Below are 18,023 nucleotides of genomic sequence, written 5' to 3' on the forward strand. Positions count from 1 at the left end.
GCGAGTTGGTTGAATCAATCCATAGAATCCCTATTGATTCTATGTAAGAACAGAATGAGTATTGTCATATCCTTTGCATAGGATTGTCTCAATCCTAATTTCCCTAAGGAATGAGCTTTGTAAAATGAGCGAGAGGCCGTAGAAGCAACCAATGAGGATTTTGGTTGGGCTTAAGCGTCAGAAACGCTATTTGAAGCAAAGTTGGTGATTGCAGCATCACCTGGGGCTCCATCACTATGATGGACGCCATCCATGGTGTCATGGATAGGGACTGTGCCAGCCCTAAGCTGGTGGTGGCCGGACGGTGGCAGTCATACTTAGTCCAGAAATCAACCTTTGATTCATGCTTCATTTCACTTGAAATAATGGATGTCCATGTGAAGTCTTTAGTAGACGGATCATCATATCATGACCAAGATGACCTATCCTGTCGTGACAAAGCCAATATGTGTCTAAATCCAAGAGATCTTATCTCATGATTTTATTGGAATAAATAGCTCGAATAAGGACATAGAGTCCACTAGAGAGACGCCTAAACTTCTCTAAGATGCGCCTTTGTTCGCAATCATTAGAGATATTGCAAAGGAGCTCATTTCCGTTCTTTACATGCGTTTTCACATGGAATCCGTTGGCTATTCATATGGTGCGATTTTCCCTAAAAGCGTAGAGAGTTTCTGTGACAGTAATCAAGGTGTCATTTGGGAAGGGGAACTTGGGCTATTCCATGACCTTGAACTAATACTAATGGCCCAGCCATAGTAGTCACAAAGGAATATGCTCAGAATCAAAATGGAGTCATAATGAAAAGAACTTGAAATTTTATTCATAAGCCAACGGAGTTACATCATTGTAACTAATCCAAATGCTAGCTAATGCAAAACAAAGGTAGTTCTTTGACTTCTTTCGGTACTCCAAAATAAATATGACCAGGTGAGTAGAGAGATGTCGGTGGAGAAAAGCTCACTTAAGTACCACTTAACTCAAAACCTTCCTAGACATCATACTTATTTTGGATGAGCCTATGTGAAGAAAAACTAAACCAATGACATTTACTACAAAGTATATGGCAATTGCCTATTACATCTCTTGAAAAATAAAAAGACTTAATCAAAATCGCCAGTCTCTTGGCCCTTGAAGTCTTCCACCCTAAGAGCGAGATCGTCATCTTGATCTTCTTGCTCCATGTTATGTGCTTCCCTTGCTTCACGATACACCTTGTATGCGTCTACAACATTTTGGGATACTCTACATGCTTTGGCCTAATGTCCAGACGCTCCACATCGAAGACAAACATCATTATGGTCAGGCTCCCTTGATCGAGGCGCTTTACGGGCGCGTTGAGGACGACTTCTTTCCTTAGTGGCGTCACCACCATAGCCGGAGGCTTGGCCTCTCTCTCTCTCTTCACAAGTTGACCTCCACGTTTCCGTGTATGCCTATCTTGGCAGTTTTCTTCCTCTTTGGGGCGAGAATATGGACCAGAACGTCCAGAATTATCCCTACTTTTAGGGTTTCGCTCCTTGCGTCCTCCCTTGGGGGCGTGACTATAATTAGACTTTGGAATAGACTTGTTTCCCATGGGTCTAGAGTTATAGTTCTTCACAAGGATATTGTCATGCTTCTCAGCTACGTTCATGGCGCCAATCTCATGAAACCTTGTGATGCGTCCTGCATTTGCATCAATCCGATAATTCTTTGCAATTATCAGTGCAGAGACGAGGAAGGTAGAGAAAGTCTTCTCGATCAACATCATATCAGTCATGGTCTGGCCACAAAACTCCATCAAAGACTTTATACGAAGGGCTTCAGAATTGTAGTCAAGTACGGACTTGAAGTCACAGAAGCGAAGGTTATGCCATCTCACTTCTAAATCTGGAAGTAGGGAGTCATGAATGTTGCCAAATCACTGCTCAAGTTCTACCCATAGTTTTCTAGGGTCCTCCTCATTGAGGTACTCATTCTGGAGCGCGTCATTCATATGCCTTGTCATGAGAATTATGGCTTTAGCTTCATTGGCCTCTCTCATAACTCTATTCGCTTCATAAGCGGCAGCTTGTTGAGGAATAAGCACGTACTGACTTAGCACTTGGATTGTATCTAGGATCCCATCAGCCTTAAGATGCTAGCGCACATCACGGACTCACTTATGGTATCTTGCGCCTGTTATCTCTAGTGGAACAATGTTCAACTTGTTCAGGTTACTCATCCTGAAAAATAACAAAATATTAGGGTTAGTTTCGGAGCGAAAAAGGCTACCACAAAAACAATAAAAATTTCTGAGCGTAGTCGCTTCCAAGAGGTATTGGATTAGATCGAAACAATGATGTGTTTGTGGTCGATCATAACTTCTCAACAAACTCTAAGTTTGGAGGACTCTACAAGCTCCAAGCTTAGAGTGAGCACGAACCCCCACAGTTCGGCTTTTTGGTCTCCCCTATGAAGAAGAAATGGGAGTAGAAGAAGGGAGGTTGCAAGTCCTCGAGAAAAAGAATCAAAACTCAAAAACGAGAATTTTTAGTAAAAATTACCTCAAAACAAGTCGCTGGAAAATTTGGACTGAAAAAATCGCTGGAAAGTCGCCAACGATGGCCGAAAAGTCACCGGAGCTGACATGTCGCTAGAGCTGACGTGTCAGTGGGCTGCGTCAGTGGGCCTGTGGGCTGCTCCTCCTTCTTTCTTTTTTTCAACTGGGCTTCTAGGCTGCGTCACTTTCTGGGCCGCCTCCTTCTTTTCTTCTCTATGGGCCCGCTTCTTTCTTCTTTCTTTCTTCTTCTTTTCTTCTCTCTGGAGGTTCAAGGGTGCAGCTTCTCTTGGTGACCAGCTCGAAAACTTTAAGGCCGGTTCCCGAAAAAAAAATTCCGATTCCCGGATCCTGGATCTTGGAATCAAGATGCTGGTGGTGGCTGAATATGATAGTAGAAGGAGGTCTGGAGGAATGCGAACCGGTCAGGGGACTGTTTTTCTCTTTTGGGAGCCTGTTTGGTGCTTTTCCGGCCGGTTCTGGACTCTTGGGATTGAGGGCTTCAATATATGCGGCGATGGTTGCTAGGGTTTGAAGGCTACCATTTTAGGGTTTCAGAGTTAGAGTTTCGTGCTGATAACGTGTTTAAGGAAACACTACACCAAAAATGGTCTTTTACGGCCTACCATGTGCGCCGTAAAAGCCTATTTACGGCGCACAAAAGCAGGCTGTAAAAGCTCGCGCCGTAAAAGACCACATATCTTTTACGGCGTGCAAAAAAGCGTCATAAAAGAACAATTTAGCATGCCGTAAAAGTGTTTCCACAAATGTCATTTAGGTCATTTACGGCCCACATTGCATGCCGTAAAAGACCTCCTATTAAAGGCACACACTGCAAGCCGTAAAAGAGTGACTAAACTCCTATTTAAAGCACAGGATTCGCGCCGTAAATGAGGTCTGTTCAAATAATAAAAAAAAACTTTTTGCTCAAATGTCATACTCATATTACCCTCACTATAATTAATTTCATTTACAAAGTAACAATTAGAAATGTATTAGTAGAACTCATTACACCAATCAATCAAACCCCTATCCCTAAATTCTAGTACGCAATAAAGGACCAAACAAATATTTGAAGTTACCTAACTACAACTAAGGAATTTAAGCTAGTTCAGTGTTATACTATAACTGCCTCTGGTTTCCTTTCAATATGCTTCTATTTCAATTACCATGTCCTTCCCTTCTCTGCTGAGCTTTTTTTCTTGTCAGTCAACTGATAGCTAGCATTGAGCTTTCACCTAACCTGTCAAATAGAAACAAGCAGCTTCTATCAACATACTTTAAATCACCACTCCAATCACATATAAATCACTTGGTAGAGCTTCTGTATCTTAGCTGTGGACCTCAAATAATAATCTGCTTGGTATTACTGAAGATATAATTAAAAGCAATAAATTAGAAAACATGTTCTACATAATACTATAATAAATTATCACCGTGAAGTTGCATTGCAGAAAAAACCAGAAACACATGATTATGTACCAATGAATAATTCAATACGGCAGTTAAGATGACAAATAATATCAACAGATATGTGCTATGTCTTGAACAAGCAAAAAGTAAACAGATAAAGAGCTGAATTTTACAGAGAATTGATTGGCCATGTCAGGAGAACCATCACATGCACCCGGAATGATTTGCCATTGCCTGAACTCGCCTCTAAAACCTCTTGAGATGCTGCCACTTCTGCAATACATATCCACTGATGGCCCCTGTTAAATTAAGTAAAGATAAAATTCCAAAAGAAGCTAAGAACCTTCTGATCAGAACATACCCCATCCCTCCGAGCGGAACCCCTTGAGATGCAGATGGCTTGCAAATACCTCGTGTGAAAGGATCAATATGTGCTTTCTGCATTGATACAAAATAAAGGCCAAGTTCCAATAAGTCCTCCTAGATAAGCATGTAGGATTTTGATCACATGCATGAAGAAAGCCACCTGAAACAATGAAAGCACTACTAGAGAAAACCCATTTAGGGACAAAAATTTTTGGGACGGACTAATTTTTCGTCCCCCAAACAAATAATTAGGGACAAATTTTTTGATTTTGTCCCTAAAAGTTTTGTGTTTCAAAATTCTCCACTCAATGCTATTAGAGACAAATAAATTTCAATTGGGGACAAAAAATATTTGTCCCAAAATTTAATTGGGGATGAAATGTAATTTCGTCTCCTTTTTTTTTTTTTTTTGTAAATAATTGATTAAAATTTGAGAGGGAATTATGCCAAATTTCAAAATTTTGACGAAAAGAAATAGGGGTGAAATTTTTTTGCCCCTAATTCTATTGGCAGTATTTTTGTTTTATATAACATAGAACATATATGAAACGGAAGATTCAACTTTGTACCAAACTCATAAGACAAGACAACGCAACTCGACAAGCTGAGAGGAAAAAAAAAGAAAAAAAGAAAAAAAGAAGAAGATAATATCTAAGAGATTTCAATCCTAAAGGAATTAGATTACCTCTAATCTCTAATTTTACTTGTTTACCCTTCCAAATTAATGTGGTTTTCATAGTATATGTATGAGGGGTATTTACGTAAAAAAGTTATTTTTATTATATGTATGATTATCTATTTATTATTTTTTTCATAATTATATTTATCACATGTAATTTATTTTTAATTAAAATTTTAACTAATATATCCTAGCGTACCGCGTACCATAAAGGTCGGCATACCACTTACCCAACCTAGGCGCCAACCTCTTTCTAATCGAAGTTGTTCATACAGTTGAAGTATTAGCGCGTATGTATATGCATAAGATTTTTTGAAACATGACTCCATCAAGTTTGTTTTCTTTTGTTAAAATTGTGCCATCATGAATTCTCCTTACCTGGAGTTCGTTTTGAGGGAATTTCTTCTCACCTGGATTCGACTCCTCACTCAGATTTTTATCGAAGGGAATGCTCCTCACCCAGATTTGCTTTGAGGAGATTTCTCCTCACATATATTTGTATTTAGGGAATTGCTTCTCACCTGGATTCGCCTTGAGAGGATTTATTCTCATCCAGATTAGCCTTGAGGAGATTTCTCTTCACTCAAATCTACCTTCAGAGGTTTAATGATATTTTGTGTTTTTAAATTCGAAAAGCATTTGATATTGAATATAATTTCTTATTGAAACCAACTGAGGTGACTTGATTGGCCTAGATATCTGTTACAATCTTTTCTATCCGATTTTCAACCACACGACTATGAGATGGGCGTAAGGTTTAGGGGTTTAATGATGTTTTGTGTTTTTCAATTCGGAAAATATTTTATATATTGAATTTAATTTCTTATTGAAATCAATTGAGGTGACTTGATTGGCTTAGATATTTGTTGCAATCTTTTCCATCCGATTTTCAACCACACGACTATGAGAGGAACGTAAGGTACTTAATTTAATAATTCATTATATATATATTTCAAGATTTTTTAATTAAAAAATAAATAGTAAATAACTATGTTGTAAATTAAGTGCCTCCAATTAGTTGATTTTCTTTTTTATACGAATCTGTTTTTTTCCCCCATTATTTTACATAGGTATAGTCTTTTGCCGCAATACTACTCCACGACTCTAGTCTCCTCTGTTTGTGGGTGTAGGGTGCAGCAGACTGGCCTTTGTCTCTTCGGGTTCTCCCTTCTCCCAACACAAAGTTGCAGACCCATTATTCATCGCAAACCAATCTCTCTCCCTCTCGCTTTGAAGCTTCTTCTTCGTTCTCTTCCCGAAGATCCTCCGATTCGTTTTCCGTTTCCGTCTTCAGGTTCGTTCTCTCCCTCTCTCTCTCTCCGATTCGTTTTCCATTGATTTAAAGCTTTGTTTCATTCAATTTCTGATTTAATTCTCGATTAAAGCTCTGGGTCATTGGCGTTCATGTTTCTGACCCAGTTTTGTTGAATGTGCAAAATTTATGTCCATATTTGTGACTTTAGTCTAAGAGTCTGATTTAGTGATGTTTTCAATTCAATTCATTATCTTCTTTGGCTTTAGATCAAAGGGACCCTCTATATATAGGCCACTATATCTTCTGTCTTCAAAGATATCAATGACTATGGACTGTTTTGGTCTTTGCATGAGTGTTGTATTAAAAATTTTGTTTTCGTGTACAGAAAAATTGCAAGATCTGCTGGAGTAACGTGATAACAGAGCACAGCCAAGCCATTTTGAACTCTTTGTACTCATTTTTACTGGGACTTGACTAGAGATTGGGAGTTGAGGTATGTGAATCTTTTTCATTACATATAAAATTCATAGCAAATAATTATTGAACTTTGTTGATACCCTTGATGTTATCATACTTGAGGTGTTTGATTTACTTGATAAAACTATAAAACTAACCAAATATTACATGAATAAAACTCTAAAACAGACCAAGTCTTCCTTTTCTTTGTTATTGTTATTTTTTAGTGCTCATTTATAGGGTAGTCTGTCTTTGCAGACAAAAGGTTATATTATTGTATTGCAGATTTAATCAGCACTTCTCGTGATTGATTTCTTACCAAAATCACAACTGCTTCTTGTCTCTGTTTCTTACTAAATATCCACTTTCATAGAATTGGATTAATCAATGTCAGATGCAGTGGAAATTCTGCATGTCTTTTTTTTATTTTTTTAACATGGTTCAAATTTCAAGTTGATATTGATTTTCATTCTTGATATTTACTATAAAGATATTTTTTATTTAGCTTACTTTATGGATTTTCATTCTTGATATTAACTTTTGGTGTTTGATTTTTGTTACATTGTGTAGTTGGATGGATATGCGGCTAGGAGCATGAAGATTAATTATGTAGTCGGCTCCTACCTTGATCCCCTTACCGTTAAGGTAAACCCTTTCTTATTTGGGCTTATGGGTCTGATCACATGTTTTTTCTCATGTTTGTTTGCTTGTCTTTAGTTGCCTAACTCAAGTTTAAACCATTGGTATCTTGTGTCTATTTTTGCTTTGATAAGTATTCATGGTGTTGTTTGGTACTGAAAACTAACTTTTGTTTAATTTGATGTTTTGCACTGATTAAATAATGTTTTATGTTCATCATGAACCCATTTTTGTAAAACGTCAATCATGTTTCCTTATCAAATCCTATTTACTCATTTCAGTATTTCTTATCAAGGTCCACCATATATATTTTCATTTTATCACTTTCATGCATTTTGTTGGGGTCAGCAATGTTTTACGATTAAGGCTTTTGGTGCAGGTATACCAATCGGACACATGTTCAAGGACAGTCACCATATGCCTCTGGTTCTCCATCAAAAGCCGTCTGCATTTCTGATATTAATTAGTTATAGATATTATTTCTAGTTGAAGACTTATGAAGCATATTATGAAAGTGCTTCATTTGTTCATGTTAGTTGGATTTGAAAAAAGAGTTGATGTTAGGGCTCTGTTTATTACTATATTATCCATAATAAATTCAAATTTTTTTGTAAAAGAAAAATTCTATTTATATAATTGGCGACAACCCTTAGATTTGTTGCCTAATATATATAATTCAATAATTTATTAAAATTTAAAATTAAATTTGAAAATAATTTAAAATTTGAGAATAAAAGGAGACGAAGTGAGTTTCGTCCCCTATTTGTCTAATTGGCGCCATTAAATTTGAAAAAAAATTTGAATTTTGAAAATAAAAGGAGACGGAATGAGTTCGTCCCCTATTCCTCTTATTGGCGCCAATTTATTTTATTTTCCCTCCATTCTCTCAATGCTCAATGAGAATGGGGGATGAAATTTCATTGTATAGGGGACAATTTTTATTTCTTCTCCAAATACATTAGGAGACGGAATTTATCGGTCGTTGCCTTAAACAATTTGGGACGAGCTTTAGGAGACGACTTTAGCCACAAAACGGTTCCGTCTCAAATTTTTTTGGGGGACGAATTCTCTCTATTAGAGACAAAATAATTTTGTCTCTAAATGGGTTTTCTCTAGTAGTGAAGTTTTAATTCACAATCAATAGTGACACTTATAAGTATATAACAACTGAAGAAGACAAAACAGAGGGCCGATAGGAGAAATCAGACCATGATTTGGACATTCTACATATGTTATGCACTTAAATTATTATTACTACTACTTTTGGCCAATGCACTTGAGTTATCTTTCAGGGCATAAGGAACAATTCAATTTTGCTGCATCCTTTGTGAATTCAATTTTCCATCATATGAATCGTGTCAACAAAATTAGGTTGTACGCACCCAACAAGTGAGAATATGGTAACATGTTCAATAGCTTCTCCGGTTCATAACTAAGACAATTTTGCAAGAAGAGAGCTACAATGAACTTATTAGCATCAGAGCTAATGCATTGACTAATTATTTTTTTTTGGGGGGGGGGGGGGAGAAGGAAGAAGAAAAAAACCAAGACCTGGAATATAGCTTGAAAGACATAACTGCATTTGACTGCTACTGGGAGAACATAGTTTTCCTATCGGTTACTTAAGCCATTTTCCTCATGTTCAAGGAGAACGTATGTTCCATTCTCTGCATCTGACCCCACTTAATGAACACCTAAACCCATTCTTCTTGTTTCATTATACCAGAAACTACCATAAATGGATAGAAGAGATCCAAACTACAAAAAGAAAGAAACAAAAAAACACAACAAAACTGAGAACCAAGTTTAACTAGGAATTTCAAATACTGGGCTTACAAAAGCTTTTATATAGTCTGCTAATGGGAGCATCTTAATAATCAAATACTAGATTATTAAGATCTAAGGTAGAAGTAGATTAGAAAGCGTACCCCGTAATCCGCCTCATATCTAACCTAAAAAGCTAACAAATAGTATAGATTTGGGGAATACTAATAATCAAGCTATGCATATTCACAATAGTGATATGAAATAACACAAATCCACAAATGAGGTCACAAATCAAACAGAAACCAAACAACATATAACAGATCCACAGCAAAATTCAGAACAGATAATATAACAGAACGATTTTTGGATCATAATAAACAGAATCGTGAATACAAAGAGAGAAATCGAAATAGAAAAAGAAATGGAATCGGCACCTGATGGAGAACGCGCGCAGCTCTAAGAGTCGAGGTAGAGGATGATATTTTGCTATTAGGGATGGAGAGACGAAGAAGGCGCTGCTTTTATCAGAGGCAGAGGGAGACGGAGCTTTTCCATAGCAGCGACGAAAACAACCAACACCAATTGACCGCGTTGAGCACAAAATTGTAGTCTCCTACTGAACCGCTTCATCTTGGAACTCGGACCAAAACCTGAATCGAAAGTTCTGTTGCCCAGATATGAAACCCAAGTTTGTAAATTACACACAAATCTTAAAATCAAATGAATACTAGAACCCACCGAAGTTTTTTAAATTTTATTGAACTAAGCTGAGAGAGAGATTGATTGGAGAGATCGAAAATCAAGAAAGAGAAACTAGCTTTTCCTCACCAAAATTCTTCTGTAGTAGTTCCGTTGAAGAGAGGATGAGGAGTGTTTCTGCTTCCCGATCTGAAAAACAACAACAAAAAAGAAACCTAAAATCAAAATCTGGAAATCCAAACACGGTAGAATGGGGCGAAGAGACCCAAAACTTGAGCTCTTGCAAGTCAGGGGAAGCTGAGAGAAGAAAGGGTCGGCCTCTAAGAGATAGACCCAAATAAGATTGAGGGCTGAAGAGGAGAGTGAGACTAATAATAATACGGGTCGGGAGGGAAATTCAACTTTTAGAGAAAAGAAATGGCGGGCTGTGACATTTACGGCGTGCAAGAGAGGTGTGCTGTAAAAGACCAAACACATGACTTTTACGGCATGCAATATATGTGCGCCGTAAAAGACCAAACACGCATAACTTTTACGGCATGCAATATATGTGTGCCGTAAATGTATACGATACAATTATGGCGTGCAAATGATGTGGGCCGTAAAAAACCAAACACGCATGACTTTTACGGCGCACATTTGATGCACGCCGTAAATGTATATACATTTACGGCATGCATCAAATGTGCGCCGTAAATGTATATCAATTACGACATGCTTTTTTGTGCGCCGTAAATTTTGTGCAGTAAAAGGCTACTTTTCCTGTAGTGAAAAATGAAATTGGGAGAGAATTGAGTCATACTTTCATTGATAATAGGGGTCTCTTTATATAGAGGATACAAGACATAGAATCAGAGTTGTACAAGGAAACGTAATATTACATTGATTGGATATCTCCAAGATTCTCCGATATTATCTCTAATTCTAACCCTATTACCATTAGGTCAAGTAACCTAGAGTTTGGGTCAGACACATATTCTGGATTTACTTGAACAAATAATTAATTGTAGTTTTTCGACCAAAAAAAAAATAGCAGTAAATATAGGTAGTCACGAAATGTAAACAGTGAGTTGTCATATTGGTTATTTGAAATACCGTACCGATGCTATAGAGGTTACGAATCTCATTAGCACTATGAGGTGGGGATTAAAAAAGGGGAGTGAAATTCACACTCCCTATTTTACAATCCACACTTCATTTTTCCTTGTTTAGTATATCAACATTACATTTTTATAATTTACACTACAAAAGAAAAAACTTAAGATACTAAGAAAAGAAACATGGAGTGTGGATTATAAAATGAGAAGTGTGAATTTCACTTTCCTTAAAAAAATGGTCATGACATGTGGTTTGAACATATGATTGTGTTGTGGATAAAAGCTCAATGTTTAAAATTTTTAATCGCAAGAAAGTATGTATCTATTAATTATAGAGGCCTTAGTCAATATAGTGAGCTTGACGAAAGAGTCATTACATAAGAGCTTGTTCGGTAACATTTTCAAAAATGATTTTTTAAAAATATTTTCTAAAAATGATTTAAAAAAAGAAAAAACGAGATTATATTTTCCAAATATGCACTTTCTTTTGGCCTCAATGTAACTGATCAAGTACTACGTGCAGGTGATGTGGTCTTACGTGCAAGTACTAGTTTGGTTGAGTATCAATTTCACAATGTGAAAGTTGTGGTGTCTAGTCGTGGAACTAGGATGATTAAATGGGTACATCCTCCTGTTGGTTTTCTTAAAGTCAATATGGATCGAGCATTTCATTCTGACTCGTAGATGGGAGCTTGGGGTTTTGTTGTCCGGGATGCTTTGGACACGTTTGTAGCTGGCGGTGCAAAGGCGCTACAAAACCTTATCTTAGCTTAACATGCTGAAGCGTTGGCCTGTTAAGGAGCTATGAGATTTGTGTTGGAACAGAACATGAATCATGTTATATTGGAGACTGATTCCTTACTTGTGCAAAGACATGTCTCGAGGCCCGCTGCTGCAAATACCTCTATATTGGGCAAAATTTATGATGATATTGTGGAGATGCTTGGATTTGCTTCAAGTATGAGACTTGTTCATACCAAAAGAGGTGCGAATTAAGGAGCTCATCTAGTGGCAGATCATGCCAAAACACTACAGCAGGAGCTTTTTCTCTTCTGCATAGTTTTCTGATGGCTGCTTTAGCAGCTGATTCTACTGTACTGTAATTCTTCTTCTTTTAATATATGGTTTGACATCATTTTACTCAAAAAATGTAACTGATCAAGTGAAGAATGAGGTGAAAGATATTTTAAATGTACCTATTGTGGATTTTCATGAAAAGTTCTTGGGCCTCCCTACAACTATTGGCAAAAACAAGAAGGAAGTATTTCGTAAAAGTGAATGGAAGGCTTGATTTTAATCTCGAAGGCTGGAAATGGAAGTTCCTCTCAAAAGCCGGTAAGCTTGTTTTAATTAAAGCAGTGACTCAGCATATTCCTACTTATTCTATGAGTGTATTCTAGTTGCCAATCGGAGTGTGTAAAATCTTCCAATCTAAGGTGAGCCATTTTTGTTCGGGGAAAGGTGGTGGAGCCAGAGGAATCCATTGGTGTAATTGGAAAAAACAATGTAAAAAGAAGAAGGAAAGAGGGGCCCTCAATTCAATCAATATATGGTTGCAAAAACAGTTTGGTGGAAGTTTTGGGAGCTTTGTTGGTTATTGAGCTGCTCCAGGCTGAGTACTTTCCTGATACTTGTTTCTTGAATGTCACTTTGGGGCTCATACCGTTTGCTATTTGGAGGGACTGTTGTAGGGTAAGCATGTTATTAATTGATGGAGGAACTTGTTGGCGGATTGTTAATGGTAAAAGAGTGAGTGTTAAGGAGGATAGATGGTTGCCGTGCCCAACTACTTTCAAGTTCGTATCCCATTTAAATATTGTTGATGTTTGAATAGAAAATTAGATAGATGGCCCGCACTTTGCTGCGGGTATTTTTATTATCAATATGTATTTTCAGTTTATAATAGCATTTTTAGCAGACTCTCTATTATGACTCATTAGTTATTTTGGAGAACATGTTTAACTTTTTATCTATTTTAACAGCTGCACCAGACTCCTAAGTGGCTCTCTATTATAATTTTTAGCTATCTCGCTCCTAAATATAGAGAGCGAGATGAGGCTCTCTATAATTTAAAACATTCATTTTAAGTTATTTTATGTAGTTTATTTTATGTATTTTATAAGTTATTTTATGAGTTTAACTATTTAGTCTTTATTTAGAAAACAAAATAAATTCAAAACTAGCTAAAATAGAAAGCATTGATGCAGACATTTTTCTAAAGTGGCTAGCTAAAATGACTTTTTAGCTATTTTGGCTAAAATTTAACTCAAAAATGGCTAGCATTGCTAAAGATGCTCTTAGAGTACATAAACAATAATTATAGTTTAGTTAAACCTTAAATGAAGCTAGATAGTCCATGCTTTCTTTCTGGATTTTCTGAGTTGAAAAAGCAAGTTTCAATGCAAAACCAATGGCAACTGCAAGTACAATCCCCAAAGGCTTGAACATGGATACAGAAGAAAATTCAACTAAACTTGACTGCTAGATAATGTTGCAACCAAAATATTTAGACGGACAATTTTCCGCAGCAACATGCAATGTATTACTTCTTCCTTGCTTACACAATACTAGTGGGAATGGGTCATAGCTTATTTCATCACGTGTCTTTTTGGGTTTTTGATGTGACCTGAAAAGAAAATGTAAAATTTCAGAAAAACTTTACTATTTATTGTTTTCACCATTGTTACTGGAAGTAGATAGAAATGGTACTATAGCATAAGATTTAAAAGATACCAGAAATCCAATGACTTGCCTAATATGCTTGAGTTCATCCAAGCTGAACCTGCATACTGCATTTGAGTTCATCCAAGCTGAACCTGCATACTGCATTTTCGTTTAATCAGTAAGAGTTTATAATACAATAAGGCATGGTAGAGATCATTTCAAGGTACCTCATCTGTTGTTTCAAAGCACCAATGCTCCAACTTGGCTAAACCAGCTTTTACATATTCACGTCGTAATAGAAGGCAGGCTACAGAGAAATAATATATGAAGAATAATAACAAATAAATGTATTTGTATTAAACAATATACCAATCAAAGGCAACCTCAAGTATAAGCGTAGACTTGATACCTGTTGAATAACTGAACATTGATGAAGGAGAACACAGACTGATTCCGAATTTCAATAAAAAATAGTACATGGTCATAATCAGTAGTGAAAATTTGACTCACACATAGTATATAAAAACTGTTTCAAATTGATTGTTGCGAGATATTGCTGCCTTTATATACTTGTTTATCACTAATATATTAAAGTGATTCCATTATATGATTTTGATGAATGAATGACGTGAGTTTTTGGATAAAACATGGTTAAGACCAACATGATGGCTCACTGAAGTAATAAACATATGAAAGAAATTCATTTAATGGTATCTAGTGTAAGCCAAAACTGAACTATAATCAGAAAAGAGTGAAAATTTGACTCGCAATTTTGCACAGGTTGGGCTCCAAAATTGAGGCAAATTCTTGCAAGCTAACCACCTTGAGGAATTCCACAATCACACTGCATATAAATGAAGCACACATATAAACGATAGACATGTAACATCTGAGATTTAGACTTTCAATAGAGAAATCTCAGTTATCATATATAATTATGATTGATGGCAGGTTATGTTATAAACAGGATGCAAATATACAAAAACAGTTTCAAATTCATTACTGTGAGATATTGGTGCCTTTATATACTTGGTTTAATAAACCATTTCTAGACATGCATTATATACTTAGTTTTGACAATTGTGTTGGTATAATGAAACAGGGGTTTCATAATCGTAAGATGATCGTCTTCCACTACAGAATGATATGATCATGAATTCATATACACACTATCATGCATGGTAAAACAGAAGAAGATGCAGCAGAGGAGTAAGTTTATCTCATATTCCCAATCCCTCATATATATGGTGATATTTGACTTCCATGGTAAAGAAACAGAGAAATTATATCAAAGAAAACACCTTGGCTTCTGTATATGGTTATCTTGTGTTATTTAAGTTTCTAATTACTTGTGTACCAACCTAGCAGAATGATCGATGATAGGAGAGAAAATATGCCGTATTAAGGTGGCAATTGAGTATTAAGCGGAGGTGTAAAAAGTGTTCTTATTAGAATTCAAGCTTATAAAATTATGATCAATAAACTGAAACCGAAGCGTGCGTTTGAAAAGATACAGAAAAGTTCTATGGTTTTTTTTCAAACTAAAAGTAAATATATCATTCATCGCCATCAGATCCTTAAACTCTTCCAAAAATTGATAAAGGAAGTATTTAGAAAAAAAAAAAAAAAAGAAGAAGATTGAGTTAGAACCTAGATAGTCAAAACCTAGGAAAGGTTTAGTTAATCAACCCCCCAAGAAAGTATCAAGCAAACACAAATCTCAGAGACGAAACCCAGAAGCAAAACCCCAAAAACTTGTCAACTTTAGGTTTCTAAAAACTCCAACAGCAATCACTCTGACCAACCCCCTGTTCTTCGTCTGCCTGAAACCAATCCGATGAGAAAGACTAAAACCAAATTCAAGAGTTCACCTCTTGTTTCTTTTTCTTCCCAATCACTCATACATATGGAGAAAAGAAAAGAAAAAAAAAACACCCAGAAATTAGATCCAATCTAACATGAAAATTCATAAACACATAATATGAAGCACTCCCAAGTCTCTGAATTACCCAGACCCAGGAAATCATCAATCACACAGAAAAAGGATGAAGCAAAAACAACCAGTCAATAATCTCTGTTTGCAAAGTAGAGATACACTCCTTGAATAAAAACTTTAAAGGAAGGTAAAGTTTGCTGCTCTCAAATCAAAACCCTGAGCCGAAAGCGGTGAGAAATGAAAATGTACCAAGTGAGTTCCGATTTTCTTGATGCTGAAGCTATAGCTTGAAGCAGTGGTGAAAACTCTTGCTGTGTTGTAGGGAGAGGGTGAGTTTGTAGGTGGACGGGCCTGTGGAGACAAAACCCGACCCGGAATTGAAATCTCCGATAAAGACGCGGTTGAAGAGGGTGGCGTTGGAGGAAGAGCCACGGTTTAGGAGGTAGTCGTTTGAGGAGTGAAGGAAACAGAAGGAAGAAAAGAGAAAGCAAAAAACTCGAATAGGTGAGGGGACATAGTGCCTAAACCCCAAATAACAATAAGCATCAAGAGAATCACCCAAGATAATACCAGGCGTCTCAAGTAAGAATATGTATTCTAAACTGCACCAATTAGCGAAGAGTGCACTTCTGGCTACTCTATTCGCTTTACAAGAATGGTGACATACCGGAAAGTAAAAGCTTACTTGAAGCCATATTTCACAAATAAAATTAGTTTTCCCACTATGTTGCCACCGGAAAATAAATCCGGGGACACTTAGTTTCATCCTGCCACTAGGAGGTTGCGACCACTTAACAAAGCGAAGAACTCGCTGCCTACCAAGGGCAGACAAGACACGCAAGATGCGCAGATCTGGACAAAGCCCACCTCGTCCTACCATGTGGTAGTGACTTATTAACGACCTAAAAGAGTAAATAAATAAAACAAAATAAAATAAAACTCTAAACCAGCCCACAAAAAGGGGCCAGGCCAACACCCAGGGGAACATGGCCAGGAGCCCACACCAGCCTAAAGCCCAAGCCCAATCCATACCCTGCAAGACCGCCTCCGTCGCGACATCAACCCAGCAGCGCCTCCATCGTCCCTTCATAGCTGGTGTCGCATCAACCCCGGCGTGCAAGAGCCAACGCAACGACACCTTGCTGGCCCTAACAACTACCAGCGCACTGCCACCAAACAAGCCGGAAAAGCTCTGGGTTAAATCCAAGTCCCGCACCTGCAACCCCAAACCAGACCACCCACCACCATCAATCTCACCTCGAGCGCATGATCTGGTCCTTGCGACCCTCCTCCACCTTCTGTCACCGGTGGAAAATGACGACGATGATGACGATACCAAATTGTTCCGACGACTGAGCCACTTGACGTCCAACCAATCCTCTTTAACCTGCGCGATCCCCATAACCATCTCTCCCAGATATGGACACACAGAACAACTATAACACCAAGCCGACGAGCGACAGAGAAGAGCAGCCCGTCCGACGACGGCGTCACAGGGACGCACCGTCGGACGGAACAGGGTTTTTTCGAAGGTGACCTAGCGCGTGCGACGCGTTCTTTTTTTCCTAACTCTCAACTCTGTGGTACTCTCCTTAGAATAAAGGGAAAATTTCGCAAACAGTACACCAAGTAAAAAGTAAAGGCCACTAATAATTCTTATACACAAAGTTTCAAACCAAACATTTCGGTACACGAAATCTCAAACTCGACCCACTATCAGTACACGACGTCAATTTTTGACACCAAAATGTCCATTATGCCCTCAGTTCTTTTTTTTTTTAATAATTTTTTTTTTCTGTTATTTTTTTTTTCCTTCGTTTTTATCTCTTCCTTCTTCCTTCTTCCGGGCTCACTCGATCTTTCGCCGTCGGGGACGGCTCTGTTCCCAGCAAGGCCTTCGGCTCCGGGACCTCAATCTAGCTGAGCGGGGCCCACGAGCTTCAGTTCAACAACTGCGAGAGAGCCAAAGAGGCCCAAATCCACGGGATCTAGACCTTGATCTGCATCCCAACTTCCGACGGTGTTCTTGAAATGGGTTCCTCCAGTTTGATCAGAGAGAACTGGGGGTTGATCCAGCAAGCCAAGTCGTTGTTCGGGTCGGATCAGCCTGACCCGGAAACAAGACCGCTCGAGTTCATCAACCGAAACTTCTCCATTTTTGACATCGGCATCATTGCCGGCGTGCAGGAAGAGGATCACAGCTCGTACAATGACAACAAGAAACATGTTTTTGGTTCTAGCAAGAAGAAGAACGGAGCTCCGAACCCAAACCCGGACTTCGCAGATTCCGACTGCCAGATGAAAAGAGCGCCAAAGAAACGGAGCCGGAAACTCGGGCTGGGCCGAGACACGCCGCTCAACCACGTAGAGGCGGAGCGGCAGCGGCGGGAGAAGCTCACCTCGCAAGGGCGGCGTTGGAAGCGAGGGAGTGAGCGTGGAGGTGAGGAAGGCGGCGTTGGAAGCGAGGGAGTGAGCCCGGAAGAAGAAAGAGATAAAAACGAAGGAAAAAAAAAATAACAGAAAAAAAAAAT

The 18,023-nt window shown here is 37.9% G+C and overlaps 2 protein-coding genes and 1 long non-coding RNA gene across 9 annotated transcripts; 1 reads left to right on the plus strand and 2 right to left on the minus strand.

Moving 5' to 3' along the window:
• Nucleotides 1-3,547: 3,547 nt before the first annotated feature.
• LOC133734534 (uncharacterized) lies at nt 3,548-10,112 on the minus strand. 4 transcript variants are annotated; one of them, XM_062162167.1, is made up of 4 exons: nt 8,881-9,083; nt 4,296-4,372; nt 4,108-4,207; nt 3,548-3,764 (listed from the first exon to the last, which is right to left on the minus strand). In XM_062162167.1, the coding sequence occupies exons 1-4, from the start codon at nt 8,901-8,903 to the stop codon at nt 3,731-3,733; spliced, it is 234 nt and encodes a 77-aa protein (XP_062018151.1). In that variant the 5' UTR covers nt 8,904-9,083; the 3' UTR covers nt 3,548-3,730. The 4 variants fall into 4 exon arrangements, 3 of the variants coding, with proteins under 3 accessions (XP_062018151.1, XP_062018148.1, XP_062018150.1); XM_062162164.1 differs by having other exon boundaries at nt 4,296-4,460; nt 8,881-9,078; XM_062162166.1 differs by lacking the exon at nt 3,548-3,764 and adding an exon at nt 3,830-3,890 and having other exon boundaries at nt 4,296-4,460; nt 8,881-9,078.
• On the plus strand, nt 6,051-7,985 carry LOC133732770 (uncharacterized). Its single transcript, XR_009857309.1, has 4 exons — nt 6,051-6,273; nt 6,620-6,727; nt 7,261-7,335; nt 7,709-7,985. It is a non-coding gene; the product is annotated as an uncharacterized LOC133732770 (long non-coding RNA).
• Nucleotides 10,113-13,126: 3,014 nt separating the features above from the next.
• On the minus strand, nt 13,127-16,003 carry LOC133733170 (myosin-11-like). Of its 4 annotated transcripts, none has more exons than XM_062160792.1 (5): nt 15,742-16,003; nt 13,966-14,400; nt 13,784-13,863; nt 13,626-13,681; nt 13,127-13,518 (listed from the first exon to the last, which is right to left on the minus strand). In XM_062160792.1, the coding sequence occupies exons 2-5, from the start codon at nt 14,039-14,041 to the stop codon at nt 13,374-13,376; spliced, it is 357 nt and encodes a 118-aa protein (XP_062016776.1). In that variant the 5' UTR covers nt 14,042-14,400; nt 15,742-16,003; the 3' UTR covers nt 13,127-13,373. The 4 variants fall into 4 exon arrangements, 3 of the variants coding, with proteins under 3 accessions (XP_062016776.1, XP_062016775.1, XP_062016777.1); XM_062160791.1 differs by having other exon boundaries at nt 13,645-13,715; XM_062160793.1 differs by having other exon boundaries at nt 13,626-13,715.
• Nucleotides 16,004-18,023: the final 2,020 nt, after the last annotated feature.

The sequence above is a fragment of the Rosa rugosa genome, chromosome 2, assembly GCF_958449725.1.
Source record: "Rosa rugosa chromosome 2, drRosRugo1.1, whole genome shotgun sequence".
In the NCBI taxonomy this organism is placed as follows: Eukaryota; Viridiplantae; Streptophyta; class Magnoliopsida; order Rosales; family Rosaceae; genus Rosa; species Rosa rugosa.

What these genes read in the sequence shown, in the direction of transcription:
- LOC133733170 (XM_062160791.1), bottom strand. Translation starts at nt 14,041, where the DNA reads ATGACCATGTACTATTTTTTATTGAAATTCGGAATCAGTCTGTGTTCT. An exon ending in GCTTTGAAACAACAGATGAG is followed by an intron (nt 13,716 to 13,783) that starts GTACCTTGAAAT and finishes ACGAAAATGCAG; the next exon opens with TATGCAGGTTCAGCTTGGAT. An exon ending in GATGAACTCAAGCATATTAG is followed by an intron (nt 13,519 to 13,644) that starts GCAAGTCATTGG and finishes TTTTCTTTTCAG; the next exon opens with GTCACATCAAAAACCCAAAA.
- LOC133734534 (XM_062162164.1), bottom strand. Translation starts at nt 8,911, where the DNA reads ATGCAGTTATGTCTTTCAAGCTATATTCCAG. An exon ending in TCTTTCAAGCTATATTCCAG is followed by an intron (nt 4,461 to 8,880) that starts GTCTTGGTTTTT and finishes TCATTGTTTCAG; the next exon opens with GTGGCTTTCTTCATGCATGT. An exon ending in ACATGGCCAATCAATTCTCT is followed by an intron (nt 3,765 to 4,107) that starts GTAAAATTCAGC and finishes TCTATTTGACAG; the next exon opens with GTTAGGTGAAAGCTCAATGC.